The following is a 17,552-nucleotide window of genomic DNA, read 5'->3' on the forward strand; positions in this document are numbered from 1 at the left end:
GTTGTCCATGACCTCCGTCCTGTAGGGATCCACGATAGTAGGATTGTATCACACGTTAACTGCACCTAGAGGTTCATCATTCCATTCTGCTGGGTAGCCACTACATGCTGCTAGGTGTCACTGGTGGATGGTGGGACTCATAGGGATTATCTGGATGATTGATAAACCCTAATGAGTTGAGTTGGAATCGTTCCAACCCATTGAAAGGAGTTTTCAATGATATTAAGATAGAGATCACAATATATCTCACTACCAGTCAGAATAGAACCTATGGGGTCACACACACTAGAAGTATTGACCGATCCGATGGTTGAAATCGTGATTAGGAATCACAAGAAATCAATTTGATTGATAAGAAGTTGAAGAAGGAACAAAGGGAATTAATTAATTGGACTTGAAACAAGAGTCCTACTTCGGGTAGGATTCCTAGAGTCCTGATTGGATTAGGACTGGGAATCCTAGTTGGAGTAGGACTGGGATTCCTATTTGGAATAGGATTCCTCAATCCTAATGAGATTAGGAGTTTTGAATCAAAATTGGATTCCTACTTGGAGTAGGATTCCTAGAAATCCTAATTGGATTAGGACTTTGGATTCAAATAGAGTCCTAATTGGATTAGGACTAAAATTAAACAAATCCTAATTAGATTAGGATTCCTTAAGTCTAAATTAATTAATAATCTAATGAATCAACATGACTCCTAATTGGATTAGGATTGAAGAGTTCAATTGAGTCATGGTTCATTCAAGTCCTAATTGGATTAGGACTAGCATAGATTGAACCCAATTTGGCCAATCCTAATTAGATTAGGATTAAACCATGAGAGAGGCACCTAATCCTCTTTGGAAGAGGATTAGGTTAACCAAGTAAGAGGGGCATAAGCCCCTCTCATCTTGGATGGTGCGGATTGAAGAAGAGAGGGGCCGGCGCCCCCCTTCTTTCTTTGGAAAACCATCTAGGGCTCCTACTTTGGAGGAGCCCTTGATGGCTATAAAAGACACCATGAGGCCGGCGCCCTAGGCATTGGAGTCCTCTTCCTCTTGTGCCGTGGCCACCCTCTTCCTCCCTCTAAGTTGCAGCCGCAAGCAAGGGAAGAAACCTCCAAGTGTTGGCGGCCTCCTCCTCTTCCTTTTCTTCATCCAACGCTAGCAACAGAAGAAGGCTGTGCAGGGGCTCATCTTCTTCCTCTTCTTCATCCTTCTTCTTCCTCCTCTCAAGCACTTTCAAGAGTTGAAAGAAAGAGAGGAGATCAGCCATCAAAGCTATCTCTGCAAGGGAGCTAGCACCCCGGTGAGATAGAGAGCTTGGATCGGATCCTGCTTCGTGTGGATACCCGTAGAGGCCGGACGTTTGAACGGCTTCAAGCGAACCCTCTTCCAAAACCACGAATTCAGATTTGCGGTGATCATCTACCCGCGCAAGGTGAAGATTTGATCTTCCTATTAGTTTTAAAAGTTTTAATTCTTACCTAATTACGAAAGGTCTCGAAACAACGTTCATGCGATGAACGTCGAACCCGTGCATGCCGATTCCGCTGCCATCTGATTTAATTTTTGAAATATCAGCGGCATGGGCGGGTTCCCAACAGTGGTATCAGAGCCTAGGCTTCGTAGATTAAGGTAAGAATTAAATATCTAAAGGCTTATTAGATCTGAAAATTGATTGATCATGCATGCTGAAAAATTCTGCATGCAGATTTTTTAGGGGTGCTGATTTTTTACATGCTGATTTTTATGTGATAAAAAGATGATTCTAATTGCATTGTTAATGGGATTACAAAGTTTAGAATCATGATTAGCATGATCAGCGACCTATGTCATGATATAATCAGTGAGTTTTCAGATCTGAAAATTATAATTGTTGCATACGGTGATGATCATAAGATTCAACCCCTTTTGGTATCAAATGTAATGACGTGCGATGTGATCTGCGATGTCATGTAATTTTTCAGATGCTTGCATGCATCTTATTTGATGTTTTGAGAGGCCTGCGTGCCTCCTAAAAGGAGATGTAATTTATTTTTATTTTTATTTTACATCTGGTTGTATTTCTGTGATGTGATGTACATCAACGATCAAGTTGAAGCAAAGGCATGAGATGAAAGGTGATCTAAGCGGTTGATGGCGATGGGATCAAGGGTTGATCGAGGATCGAATCAAGGAGGCTTGGAACCAATTCAAGAGTTGAAGACCACTTGATCGATTGATGTGCATGTGCTTGTAATACGACCTAATTAGAATCCATGATCATCACCTAATTAAAGTTTAGCTTTAATTTGATGCTGCGATTATAACTGCCTGTGATGTGCCGTTTGCATGTGATGTAAATGCGAGTCGGGTAGATAGGTTTACATGTGATGTAGCAAACCCAATTGAGACCTAAATCAAAACCTCCTCAATCAAGTCGAGAGTGAACCGACATGAGCAAGTCATATTAGATTAATTGATCTACTTGGTGTCTAGGAAAGCATGAAAGGTGGTTACTTAATTAGGACCTTACTCTCTGAGTAAGGGGAGCCTCCCACCTGCTTACCTGGCCAATTGTTCGATTACCTCTTATGAAGGGCTCAAGTTGCAAACACTAAGACCTGATTAACCAATATTAAGTCAATAGGTTTTCCACTGTAGTAGAGCTGCTAAGGCCTTTCTGATGTTGATTTGTCTCGGCTGGACACAGTGGTCAAGTTGCATCGGGGGGCTGGACCTCTCTATAGACATAAGATGTTGTAGGGTAAAGGTGGGGTTGGGCACCAATAACTGTTAGGTGAGGACCCAATGACGACTTTATTCCTACGGTTATACGGTGGGTCTGACTTAACTAAGCGATGGGGCCAATAACTGTTAGGTGAGGTCTTCATGGCTTAGAGACCAAGTTACACTGCAACATGCTTGAGAAGCATTGTACAAGAGTTGTACACTCATCCATCTATATGTCACCAATAACTGTTAGGTGAGGTGGCATGTAAATTGGTGGGACCGCAGTACCCACTAGAAATCCTAGTCGCGTAGGATTTCCGTTTCCCTACCAGGGGAGTGTGAGGGATTCGAGAAAATAGTGGGAGTTGCATTTGTTCTAAAAGACCTTAGAACAGATTAGGATCAAGTACAAAAGTCTAACTAGAATCTTTACTCTCTGCAGATACAATGTCGGCTTCAAACCCTTTGACCCGTATTCTTGAGACCAACCGACTGACCGGAACCAATTACAAGGACTGGCTTAGAAATCTCAAAATTGTTTTGGACTGTGAGAAAGTAGGCTACATACTCGATTCAGATATCCCCACACTACCAGCACGTCCTACTGATGTTCAGCGTGAGATGCATAAAAAATGGTTGGACGATGACATTAGAGTGAAATGCTATATGATGGCATCCATGTCTAATGAACTCCAATGCCAGCATGAAAATATGAAGACTGCTAGGGAAATACTGGCACACCTGCAAGAGTTGTATGGTGAGCAGAGTCGCACAGCTCGGTTTGAAGTGTCCAAGAGGCTCTTCAAAGCGAAGATGCGCGAAGGGCAGTCTGTCCATGATCACGGTCTGACCATGATCAAGGACCTAGAGGAGCTTGAGAAGCTCGGTATGGACATGCACAAGGAATTACAAGTGGATTTGATCCTACAGTCACTTCCTGATTCATTTGGTCAGTTTATAGTAAACTACCACATGAATAAGATTGAATGCACTAAGACTGAACTAATCAACATGTTGGTAACTGCTGAGGGAGCCTTGAAAGGTTCAAGGGGCAATGTCCTTGCTGCTGAGTTGACTTCTGGTTCCAAGAGAAAGTCTACTTGGAAGAAAAAGAAGCCTGCGAAGAAGCAGAAGAAAGACAAGAAGCCAAAGAAGGAAGTTCAAAAGAAAAAGGCTAACGACAAAGGAAAATGTTTCCACTGCAATGTCGAAGGCCACTGGAAGAGGAATTGTCCTTCATACCTCGAGAGCCTGAAGAACAAGAAAGGTGACACACCTTCAGAAGGTATAGACTTGCTCATAATTGAAACTAATCTAATGGTTTCTTCTACTTCTAGTTGGGTTATAGATTCTGGTTCTAGTGCTCATTTGTGCACTACCATGCAGGGTCTAAAGGAAAGTAGAAGGCTGGCGGAAGGTGCGGTAACCCTTCGGGTTGGCAACGGGGCAAAAGTTGCTGCTGTGGCTGTGGGCACCTACCATCTGCGACTACCGTCTGGATTTAGTTTAGTACTTAGAGACTGCTATTATGTACCTGCTGCTAGCAAAAATTTGATTTCTGTTTCATGTCTAGCACAGGAAGGTCATATTTTTACATTTGATAAAGACTGCTGTTCTATTTATTTAAGAAATAAAATAGTCGCACGTGGTTTCATGATTGACAGTCTCTATCATTTACATATGGATGTATCTGTGAATGTTACCGAGCAAGAAGTGAGTGCCAAAGGATCCAAAAGATCCAGAGATGAGATAAACCAAAGATATTTGTGGCACCTCAGGCTTGGCCATATTGGAGAAGACAGAATGAACAAAATGGATAAAGATGGGCTTTTAGGCTCATTGACTTCCGAGTCATATCCAGTTTGCGAGTCCTGCCTTCAAGGAAAAATGGCTAGACTGCCCTTTGTAGGACATGGGGAGAGGACCACTGAAATACTTACCCTAGTACATACAGATGTATGTGGCCCATTTGATGTGCTAGCCAGGGGACGTTATTCTTACTTCATTACCTTTACCGATGATTATTCACGGTATGGGTATGTGTATCTTATGAGACACAAGTCTGAGTCTTTTGAAAAGTTCAAAGAGTTCAAGAATGAAGTAGAAAAACAAACTGGAAAACCTCTTAAGGCTCTTCGATCAGATCGAGGAGGAGAATACCTTAGTGGGGAATTTCGGGATTATCTCAAAGAAAACGGCATAGTCTCACAATGGACACCTCCGGGTACACCTCAACTCAACGGGGTGTCAGAAAGGAGGAATCGGACCCTATTGGATATGGTCAGGTCCATGATGAGCTTCACTGATTTACCTATGTTTCTTTGGGGAGATGCCTTACTCACAGCGATTTATTTATTGAATAGGGTTCCCTCTAAATCCGTTCCTACCACACCGTATGAGATATGGCATGGTAAGAAACCAAGTCTTGGTTATCTCAAGATTTGGGGATGTCCGGCCCACGTCAAGAGACTACAGGCGGACAAACTAGAGGCTAGGACCATAAGTGCTCGTTTTATAGGATATCCTAAAGAGTCATTAGGATACAATTTTTACGTCTCAGAGGATCACAATGTGTTTGTGAGCCGTCATGCCATCTTCTTGGAAAATCAGTTTATCCTTGATAGAGGCAGTGGGAGGAAAATTGAGCTTGAAGAGAAAGTCTCTGAAAAGCAACGAGTCATGGATCCTATTGAACCCATTCATAAAGAGCCAGTACACGATGTCCCTCGACCACCTCGTAGATCTAGTAGGGTCTCCCATCCTCCCGATAGATACTTAGGTATACTAGAAGAGGATACCGAGGAAATGTTCCTAGTGGGAGATAGGGATCACATACAGGATCCCAAAACCTACAACGAGGCGATATCTGATATTGATTTCGAGAAATGGCTGGAAGCTATGAAGTCGGAGATAGACTCCATGCATTCTAACCAAGTCTGGACCTTAGTAGACCCACCAGAAGGTATTGTACCTATTGGATGCAAATGGATCTACAAAAGGAAGATAGGTTCGGATGGAGAGGTAGAGACCTATAAGGCAAGGCTTGTGGCGAAAGGGTATAGTCAGCGCGAAGGCATTGACTATCAGGAGACCTTTTCACCTGTAGCCATGCTAAAATCCATCCGAACATTGCTTGCCATTGCAGCATTTCATGATTATGAAATCTGGCAGATGGATGTGAAAACTGCTTTCCTGAATGGATATCTTAATGAAGATATCTATATGGAACAGCCTTTGGGTTTCACTTCCAGTGATGGAGATCACAAGGTCTGCAAGCTGCAAAGGTCCATCTATGGACTAAAGCAAGCATCTCGGAGTTGGAACACTCGTTTCGATGACGCAATCAAAACGTTTGATTTCATCAAAAACGAAGAGGAACCGTGTGTTTATAAAAAGGTTAGTGGGAGTGCTGTCGTGTTTCTCGTACTGTACGTAGATGACATTCTCCTGATTGGGAATGATATTCCCATGCTAACCTCGGTCAAGGTCTGGTTGTCAAAAGAATTCTCCATGAAAGACCTTGGGGAAGCGTCCTATATTTTGGGTATAAAGGTCTATAGAGATAGATCTAAAAGGATGCTTGGCCTATCACAGAAAATGTACATAGAGGAGGTGCTGAAGAGGTTCAGCATGAAAAACTCCAAGAGGGGTCTCTTACCCCTAAGACATGGAATTCATCTCTCCAAAAAGATGTGCCCCAACACATCTGAAGAGATTCAACGCATGAGCAAGATACCCTATGCATCGGCAATAGGGAGCCTCATGTATGCCATGCTATGTACACGACCTGATATAGCTCTTGCTGTGAGTGTCACAAGCAGATATCAGTCGAATCCAGGTGAAGAACACTGGACAGCTGTGAAGAATATTCTTAAGTACTTAAGAAGAACTAAAGATTTATTCTTGGTTTTTGGAGGGTCATCAGAGTTAAAGATAGAAGGGTACACAGATTCAGACTTCATGACTGATGTCGATGACAGGAAGTCAACATCTGGATATGTGTTCTTGTGCAATGGTGGTGCGGTAAATTGGAAGAGTTCTAAATAACCGATCATTGCTGATTCTACCATGGAAGCTGAGTACATCGCCGCCTCTGAAGCTGCTAAGGAAGGCTTCTGGTTCAAGAAATTCATTGCAGAGTTGGACGTGATGACATCAGATGCCATAACACTCTACTGCGATAATAATGGCGCCATAGCCCTTGCTAAGGAGCCAAGGTCTCATCAGAAGTCTAAGCATATAGAGCGGCGCTTCCATCTCATACGCGACTATGTTGAGAAGAAATATGTAGAGGTGCAGAGAGTAGACTCCGCGGATAACGTGGCAGACCCGTTCACTAAGCAGCTAAATCAGCAAAAGACTGAAGCCCACCTTGAGAAGATGGGGCTTAGATATATGACTGATTGGCTTTAGTGCAAGTGGGAGATTGTTAGATGTATGCCCTAGAAGCCAATTTGGCTGACACATTATTAATTCTAGGGACATAATTTTGTACTTGACTATTTATTATTGAATAAATAAAAGGCATCTTTTCATTCATATTGTTTATGTGTCTATGAATCGTCCAAGAAATTAATAAGATGATGATACATATTCTCAAGAGTTGAGAATTTGAGCCATGTATCATTGGTGATTAATTTCTAAATGCTCCTGATCAATGGATCATCACGAGGACGGTGATCGATCCGATCAGTGCACAGATCACTTTCCTTCTGGATGGACGAGGCTGGAGTCCACAGTGTGGGGACACTGAAGTGATAGTGCAGGTGCTTGTTAGAGAACAAGGGTACTGAGCGTGACCAAGACAAGAAGTCACTTGGATGTCTATCCACTCGTCAGTGACTTGCTTGATGTTGCAGTAGTGTGACTGGTCCTTTGACTTGCGGTGCTTCGGCTACTCACAGTGAGGTTACTGTAGTTTGACTGCACACATACATGGTCTCTAGCCATATGGGTCCATGCAGTGTAGATTGGCTGCAGTAGGTTCACTGTAGGAGTAGGGTATGCACCTATAAGGAATCTATCGACTTTGATAGAAGAGGAGTGATCCTATGTGATTTGTTAGACTGAGTTCTAAGACCTTGGCCAGGGCAGTAATATAAAGTGAAAAAAGAGTTTTCCACTATCGAACTCAAGTCAAATAAATCTTGACATATGACAGACGATGGGGTTTGACGAGTTGTCCATGACCTCCGTCCTGTAGGGATCCACGATAGTAGGATTGTATCACACGTTAACTGCACCTAGAGGTTCATCATTCCATTCTGCTGGGTAGCCACTACATGCTGCTAGGTGTCACTGGTGGATGGTGGGACTCATAGGGATTATCTGGATGATTGATAAACCCTAATGAGTTGAGTTGGAATCGTTCCAACCCATTGAAAGGAGTTTTCAATGATATTGAGATAGAGATCACAATATATCTCACTACCAGTCAGAATAGAACCTATGGGGTCATACACACTAGAAGTATTGACCGATCCGATGGTTGAAATCGTGATTAGGAATCACAAGAAATCAATTTGATTGATAAGAAGTTGAAGAAGGAACAAAGGGAATTAATTAATTGGACTTGAAACAAGAGTCCTACTTCGGGTAGGATTCCTAGAGTCCTGATTGGATTAGGACTGGGAATCCTAGTTGGAGTAGGACTGGGATTCCTATTTGGAATAGGATTCCTCAATCCTAATGAGATTAGGAGTTTTGAATCAAAATTGGATTCCTACTTGGAGTAGGATTCCTAGAAATCCTAATTGGATTAGGACTTTGGATTCAAATAGAGTCCTAATTGGATTAGGACTAAAATTAAACAAATCCTAATTAGATTAGGATTCCTTAAGTCTAAATTAATTAATAATCTAATGAATCAACATGACTCCTAATTGGATTAGGATTGAAGAGTTCAATTGAGTCATGGTTCATTCAAGTCCTAATTGGATTAGGACTAGCATAGATTGAACCCAATTTGGCCAATCCTAATTAGATTAGGATTAAACCATGAGAGAGGCACCTAATCCTCTTTGGAAGAGGATTAGGTTAACCAAGTAAGAGGGGCATAAGCCCCTCTCATCTTGGATGGTGCGGATTGAAGAAGAGAGGGGCCGGCGCCCCCCTTCTTTCTTTGGAAAACCATCTAGGGCTCCTACTTTGGAGGAGCCCTTGATGGCTATAAAAGACACCATGAGGCCGGCGCCCTAGGCATTGGAGTCCTCTTCCTCTTGTGCCGTGGCCACCCTCTTCCTCCCTCTAAGTTGCAGCCGCAAGCAAGGGAAGAAACCTCCAAGTGTTGGCGGCCTCCTCCTCTTCCTTTTCTTCATCCAACGCTAGCAACAGAAGAAGGCTGTGCAGGGGCTCATCTTCTTCCTCTTCTTCATCCTTCTTCTTCCTCCTCTCAAGCACTTTCAAGAGTTGAAAGAAAGAGAGGAGATCAGCCATCAAAGCTATCTCTGCAAGGGAGCTAGCACCCCGGTGAGATAGAGAGCTTGGATCGGATCCTGCTTCGTGTGGATACCTGTAGAGGCCGGACGTTTGAACGGCTTCAAGCGAACCCTCTTCCAAAACCACGAATTCAGATTTGCGGTGATCATCTACCCGCACAAGGTGAAGATTTGATCTTCCTATTAGTTTTAAAAGTTTTAATTCTTACCTAATTACGAAAGGTCTCGAAACAACGTTCATGCGATGAACGTCAAACCCGTGCATGCCGATTCCGCTGCCATCTGATTTAATTTTTGAAATATCAGCGGCATGGGCGGGTTCCCAACACTATTTACAGTCACAACCATCCCAAGTTAACAGCAGTTCTGAAATGATCGGCATATTAATCTTCCATTCATAAGTTTATAGCACAAAATAAAGCAAAGGATGCAATCAAAACAAATGGCACTACCCAGAATAATTAGACTAAGATAGAACCCCTAGAAAGAAATTAGAGAAATAAGAAGCAAGCATAATCGCCAAGCAAATCTGTCAGGCACATGACAACGGATATCTTCTTGATAGAAAGAACCAATGAGAGGATTGGAGACAATGAGAATGCAAATTCAGGCTTGGCAATGATTTTGGCAACGTCGTCATAGGATGTTCGAGGCAACCATGGCTTCTATTATATACAACTAAAATAGAAGCTCAAACTTGTGCTAAACTCTCCATCGACTATGTGGATGTCTATATTAATGATATTATTAATATAGTTCTTGATGATCATTAATGACAAGAAGCAAAATTCAACAATGGTTGGAGGGGAAAAAAACATATCCTGCTCATTGTACGAGTTATATACTGATACATAACTAAAATGAAGGATCAGCCTATGTTGAGCTCTCCATTGAGGCATGTACTAATGATATCATTTATATAGTTTTTTTATCTTAGATAATAAGTAGGGCTCTTCCATATATTCTATTTTTTATCTAATTATATATAATTAAAATAGAATTTCAATTTGTGCTTAGCTCTCCATTCACTACGTAGATGCCCATAGTAATGATATCATCTAATGATTCTTTGTTTTGGATAATAAATAGGACTCTTATATCAAATCCTCTTTTACTATCTATTCTATTATATATATATATATATATATATATATATATATATATAAAGAGAGAGAGAGAGAGACTCGGCTTTGGCTAAACTCTTCATTCGTCACATAGATATTTTGGATAATAACTAAGATTCTTATATCTATTGTTTTTTATTATGCATTCTGTTTTTTATTCTATTATATTTATCCTATATTGCATTTAAAAAAACTGTACCCTATACATTGGACAGATTATACATTAGTTTACTAATATTTTGGTGCTCCAGGTTAAAACAGGCATCTTTTAGAGGGCAAGCTCAAGAAACAGCTTACCCAGAGTAAACGTAATGAAAAATGTAACAGCTTACCCAGAGTAAATGTACTGAACAATGAATGATCCGAGGATTGCATCCTTTGGTATGTTCGAATATGTATTAAAAATCGAGAAAATGTCACACAAGGATCTAGAGATCACCAGCTTTTTCATTTATAGAGTAAACAGACATTAAGGTACATTTCTGAATATATTGTGGAGAGGTTTGATAGAAAAAATTATACATGTTCAGAATACATCATGTTTCAGGTGCAGCCGATCAGAACACTTGATTCAAAAAACTCGCTTCCCTCTTAGCACTGGAGATGCTGACTCAGATTAAGGCAATGCTGAGATAAAACCCAAATACCTAGTGATGGGATAAGGCTTTTTGTCATCTAATTTCTAAAGTCAAACAGTCCACTTTTATACTTGTAAAGTCTGAATTTGCTCATATTGCAACCAAAAAATCCACATGCCAGCGAGAAGCTAGCAACCATAGTATATATGCACAGAACAATTTGTGGAGCTGCTCCTATTTTTTTTTCACAAAAGAAAATCCAATGGCCACCATATGAGAAACACATGTTACTAAACCATTAAAGCATTCAGAGAAGTTGAGAAAGGAAAAGCGCCAGAGAACCAACAAGAAAATAAAGTTCTCTGTCAAACCAAAGTTTAGTAACTCCTGAACATATAAACCAAATGCCACTTTATCCTTCTCTTCCAACACATCAAAGATCCCCTCTACTATACTGACCAAACCAACCTTGTTACAAGAGTATTCGAGCTTAATAAACAAAAAGGTAGAAAACACATAAAAGCTATACAATCGAACACCAGGAAAACAGCACGTCCATCTTAATCCATCATAGATCACCATAATCATCTCAGACATTGCCAATGCCAACAGCCAACAAACAAATACTGGAGTTGACATATATAACTACCCCACAATGTGAACCCAACTGCTGTATCCACTAAACTGGTATGACATCGATCTTTGAAGTGTCCTCGCATCTCAAAACTATTCCTTCAAGGCTTGCTGGGAGTATACACTTTGCCCACTGGCATCCGGTGGAAAAGGGCTCTGAGGGAGGAACTATCATGAGCACATTGTCATTCCTTTGGACAACCCCCATTACACTAACAGTGCTGCCTTCTTTGATGTACCTACAGGTGAAAAGACAAGAGTAGTTAACTACAAAGTGCGAGCAGAAAATTCATTGACAAGTTTTCTTTCCAATTTTCTGCCTTATGCCAAATCAGTCCTGATGCTAGCCCGCGCTATGTGCAGCAGGCAATACTCAAAGTTTCTCCCCCAAAAAAATGGGCATTGCTCTATCATGCTTATAATATTTGGATATTTCTGGGTAAAAAGCTTGCAAAGTCCAACAAAGAAAGAAAAGCAACAAATGCTTCTAACTTGACATATTACCCTTCTTTCAGGCGCATTACACGATCATCACTTGAAAGGTTCCTCTCCCGCAACCACCTGAGGAATTCAGGAGACAAATCTTTGTTGTTCGGGTTGATGTCAACAACAACGGACTCATCCACATATGGGGTCACCCTTGCACCATAGCCTGTCTTGACCAAGGCTCTTAACCCAGATTGAAAATCAGAGATGTAAAAGTCAACCACATGCCTCTGCCAAAGTTCCAGTTTTTGATGATGGAAAAGTCAGCTCAAGATCACAAAATTACCACAAAATAAAAGAGCATTTGGGATGGTTGCAGTAAAGGCAAACCCAACAAGTATCTGAGAAGTCCAAAAAACGTGAATGATTTGATATCATGACAGCAGAGTTCCAGTGGCTTAGGTGCTCTTTGAACCATAATTTATCAGTTGGTCCTAAAAAAAGTTCAACAATATACGAGAGCTTCTTACCTCCAATGACCTTAGTCCCCAGGTAAAACGACGGTGCTTGGAATTGGCAGCCTTCGAGTCCCAACCCCTGTATTCATATAAACTAGTAGATGTATACACACATCTAGGAACCTTCTGAAATGATGACTCCAGGGGGACATTTCCGCATGTAACAACCTGAGAGAAGCATGAGTCTAAGTGAAAAATCAAACAATATGTAGCCCTGACCATCAAAAATAGACAAAAGGATAGCATTTCAAAAAAAGTGCAAAGTGGAAATTGTGAAATTAATTGGAAACGCCTGCATATGCTTTTTGGTTTAATGCATAGCTCATGTAAACCAACTAAATATTACGTGTCTCAGTAATCTTAATTTCAAGATTCCTCTTTAGGTTCTGAAAATATCCAGCAATGTTTTAAAAGAAGGTGCATACCCCAGAGACTTTAACATATTGACCATCTTTTGCAGTTCTAAGTTCAGCATCAGGATAGCGGCCAACGAATCCAATGATAGCTCTCCTTCCCCAACAACTATTCCAAATGAAAAGAGCAGCAACCACTCCAAATATAACCACAACAACAATGAGAAGAATGGCATTGTGAACAGCACCAAGAATGAAACCACCTGCAATAAACCCCATCACAAACAGCAGAACAACAGACCACAATATTGGCTTGGGCAAGCTCCCCTTGAATGAAGTTTCATCCTCCTGGCTGAGATTGGTGACAGCCTGGTTATGAGCAATGGAGATGCTATGTAACTTCATTGACCCAGTAGAATCCAGAGGACCAGAGACTTTTCGGGGGGCACCAGATGAACTAAGTGGCCCTGAAGAAATTGGTCCAGATGTGATTAACCCTGTAGCAGGAAGCATTGGCGGAAGGGGGCCAGAATTTTGGCGAGCCATCGGGGTGACCCCTCCAGATTGAGGACCAGATGACTTCTTAACTGGATCTCCATGTCTGTTAAGCGGTCCAGAATTGGATTTCTGTCTGTTTGAGCCTCCAGTGACTGGGACTGCAGATGAAAGAGAACCAGAGGAGTAGCTAGAGCGACCAGGAGCATTAGGCATGATAGGTCCTGAGTGTGAAGCTGCACCACCAAATGATGTACTCCTTGAAGGAGCATTATTAAGTGGTCCAGATTTTCTTGACTTCTCCACATGAAGATCAAACATCTTTCCAAGTTCTCCAGACTTTTTGATATCTCCACCTGTGTATGGCATGGCTGTAGAGCTCATTGTTGGAGGTTTCTCCTTTGGTTGCTCTGGCCGGCCTGAAACATACAGGCCATTGCTGAGCTGATGCGATGGGAATCTGGAACCCATCAAGCTTTGTCAAATTTGCTCCACTAGATCTCAGCAGATGAAATGCCAAATATCTGCTATAGTCCAAAGGATCAAAGTCGAGCGCTAGTATTCGATGACATTATTATCATGAGGCCAAATTTACAATGAAAGTACCATTTCACAGTATATTTCTTTTCAAGCACTCTGTAGGCAGAACCTGTGAACCACGTCAGAAATCAATGAATTCATGTCCATGCAGGGAGAAAGCTATATGAAATAAAGGGTTTACAAAAGATTACTGAAAAAGAATGGAACTGTGGGAATTAGTTTCAATCTAATATCTATGCAATATGTGCATATGCATGGAAGCAAACTGCATCATAATTATGGTAGTGTTAACATCAAACCTCATTCCAACAAATTTGTATTCCAATATCTTCCCCGAAATTCCTAGGTGCTCCAACCTTTTTATAGCCCGAAAAAATCCTTTCTCACGATTTCATCCTAATGATGGTAATGTTAACCCAATTTCTCAAAATTTCCAAATCTTTTGTAGTATAGTTAGTAATAACTTGTGTTGTTAATTATAACTATATATGGCTATCAATCAAATCCTATATAGAATATGTTTTAATAACATTTATATGTTGCATACTATTATTTTATTTCATACTATATTTATAATATAATTAGATAATCAATTTATAATTGTTTATTATGGATTGCAATGGGATTATTGTTCACCTGATTTGACCCCAAAAACATGATGGATTGAAAAAATTAATATTATACACGATCCAGTCCAACCCGAATGAAATCGGGTTAGGTTGAGTTTAGTTTTTCAGCCCCAGCCATACAGATTGGATTTGGGTTGTGCCTATCCCTGCCCCAACCTGACCCACTTGCAGCCCTACATGTTCCTATATCCAGGAGACATCATGGTGCCTAATCATATTCTGGTAAGATTTTATCTCCCTGGTTCAACAATATAGACTTCCCCACTTGCATCAGCAAATTGAAACAAAGTCATCTTGCTGATTATTTATAACAGAAGATTGGACTAACTTAGGGTTCTAAGTTGCACATTTGGTGAATTTTCTTTCAGTTAGTCACCCATTTCTAGGAAAGGTGACTGATCTCATGATCAGGACTTGTGATATCTTATGTACTAGGGCAGGGATTCAAGCACAGTAGATGCACAAAATATTAAATGGAAAATGAGATCTGGTTCAGCTCAATTACACCATAGCAGGACTGTAACGCATGTTACTGCAAAGAACTCCAATAAAAAAGGATATTTATTTAGACGGCAAGTAACACCAACATCAACTTACTACTGTAGAAATGCAAACCCTGATCCCACGTCAAGATTAATGTCGTACGAGTAGACATTTTGTTTCCACTGAAATCAGGTCATGTCCAACCAATAACACTAAAAGCCATGCAGAATTACGGAAATTATACTATCTTTGACACCCGAAGTCTACACCTAATGTCAAGAAAAAGCACATTCTCAATTAACCCTTTATAGAATTGGCAATTCTCAAATCAATAAGTATATATAAAAGGAAGAAGAAATGACCAAACTGAAACCGACGTTCTAGTAATATTTCTAACTAATCCAACTGTTTTCTTTTTTTGGTAGAACGAACAAATTAATTATTTAAAACGAGTGTAAATACATCAATGAAAATCAGAAAATAGAACATTAAAAAATTGCTGCGGAGGACATGTAAAAGAATCTCGTAATGTAGATCCAGTATGGTTAGGGACATAGCTCGCCATCCAGCGGGCATGGGATTAATTAACTAATCCAACATCTTCGACATCAAGCGGTCGAGAGGAAGAAACAGGCCGCAAGGCAAGATATGCCCACCTATCTGTCTTTGCAAACTGTTTTCAACATCCAAATACTACAAGAACCTGAGAGCAGATCTATTAACATCCGTAAGAGAGCACCCAGAACCTCATCTCAAAAGTGAATATATTTGAAAAAAGAAGCGCGTGCAAGGATGGAGATCCTGCCCGAAATTACCATTTTCCATCACCTACAAACCAGAAACTAAAACCCATATCACATCCTGGGGGAGCACAAAGACCCCAATCTCAAATCCAGCAAAAGAGGCCGAGATTTGAAACCAAGTCTTACATATCACCAAGATCCATCACTCCAGGATTACGACCCAGATCTCTAATGGCGAGGCAAAAGCATTCACAAAATTTCTGGCACTGCAACGAAAAACTCAACAAATATTGTTCTAAAAACAGGCCATAGATCTCAATTTGTAAGTCAAAACATCCATAAATCCTCCCTCTTTTCCACAATATTTTCGAGTGATAGGCAACTGAAACAGTAGAAACTGCAAGAACTCGAAAAAATCCGAACTTTTTCCCTCAAGTCGGTCACCAAAACCAGAACTCTAGATCCCATACTGTAAGGTAGTAAACCGAGGAACGAAGTAACCCATACCATCACATTCCGACTTCCCTCTGAGAAAAGGAACGACCTTTACCCATCTATCAATCCACACAAATCCCTGCCTCCCAGATCCCAAATCCGGAAAGAAAGCAAGCCCACATTCCCACTCCCATCGAAGGAAGACCAAACGGCCGCGACCAAAACCACGTAGAGCAACCCAAATCCCCCCAAAGACCGGACTTTTCCCACCTTCCCCCTCCCAGATCTCAATCCAGAGAAAGGAGACAAGCGCACATTCTCATTCCCAAAAGAAACGGACACGACGGGATGGATCAGAGACCCAGATTCGAGATCCCAACCCCCCACCACGGAGGGAAACGCACAAACAGAGAAAGAGAGAGAGAAGAGCAAGAGAGGACATCTCTCCGTACCTGGGGAAGCCGATAGGAGTCATGAGATAGCCAGCTTGGAGGCGAATAGGCGGGGATCAGGAGGAGGTAGGGGGTGGGCTTAAGCTGCTAACAATCGCCATCGCCAGAAAGAGAGAGAGCGCTGCCTGTTTCTACTGTATTCTGTCTCCCACAAAACCTCCAAAGAAGAGTGAGGAAGATCAACCCAAAAAATAAAGGCTCATAAGAGGGGAAAGAAAAGTAGAGACACACCTTCCACCTCCACCCTCTCTCTCTCCACCATGCCCTTTTCTGATCTCTCCAATGCCCAAAATATCCCTAAGGTCTTGCAACGTTACTGTTAGTATCATACTATTTCCGGTAAAAGTTTTACGTAAAAAATGTACATTCTGATAATTCAACCTATTGCTCTTCCATAAATACATACATAGATATAGTCGTCGTTATGGTTTCGATATCGAATCCAACTACTAATTAGGTTACTTCCTCTACTACTTACTATTTTAGAGAGATTTTGGACTCATTTTGTATCTATTTTTTCATCTCCATAGAATATTTTATCTCTTGACTCTGATGACAATACTTACGCAAAATTAATATGAGCTACCAATGTATCAAATATATATATATAATTTGTGCAATGATTTTTTTAAAAAAAAAGTAGTAACAAGGTAATGTTGAATTATGATACGTGCAACCTCTTGTGATCTCAGGAAATGCCGCTGTTGATATACACTCCTTTAAAAGAAAATTTGGGATGTAAATGGACAAATACTGAAACATTTGACCCTTCATTTCTAACCAAATCTTCTTAAAATAATCTGGTTTCATAATAGGACTCTGCAGAACCATAATGTTGCACAATAGCATCCTCAGACTCCATAAAAAGAAAATATTCATATAAAACTGCTACAAATTTTCTACTGCAGTCCCTGTACATTGCTGATATATCATTAGATTTCTGATGCTTGATTTAAGAAAGGCACACCTTGCAACTTCTACTCTAGCTTTGTTTTTTTTTTTTTTTTTTT

The 17,552-nt window shown here is 40.8% G+C and overlaps 1 protein-coding gene across 2 annotated transcripts; it reads right to left on the reverse strand.

The window, feature by feature from the left end:
• Positions 1-11,109: 11,109 nt before the first annotated feature.
• On the reverse strand, positions 11,110-16,836 carry LOC103701481 (protein SHOU4-like). Of its 2 annotated transcripts, XM_039122279.3 has the most exons (6): positions 16,543-16,799; positions 13,867-13,909; positions 12,838-13,784; positions 12,425-12,580; positions 11,973-12,184; positions 11,110-11,707 (listed from the first exon to the last, which is right to left on the reverse strand). In XM_039122279.3, the coding sequence occupies exons 3-6, from the start codon at positions 13,729-13,731 to the stop codon at positions 11,515-11,517; spliced, it is 1,455 nt and encodes a 484-aa protein (XP_038978207.1). In that variant the 5' UTR covers positions 13,732-13,784; positions 13,867-13,909; positions 16,543-16,799; the 3' UTR covers positions 11,110-11,514. The 2 variants fall into 2 exon arrangements, with proteins under 2 accessions (XP_038978207.1, XP_008781766.1); XM_008783544.6 differs by having other exon boundaries at positions 12,838-13,909; positions 16,543-16,836.
• Between the last annotated feature and the right edge of the window lie 716 nt (positions 16,837-17,552).

Source organism: Phoenix dactylifera, chromosome 2 (genome assembly GCF_051530095.1).
Source record: "Phoenix dactylifera cultivar Ajwa chromosome 2, Ajwa_hap1_PhDact_Kaust_v1.1, whole genome shotgun sequence".
Lineage (NCBI taxonomy): Eukaryota > Viridiplantae > Streptophyta > Magnoliopsida > Arecales > Arecaceae > Phoenix > Phoenix dactylifera.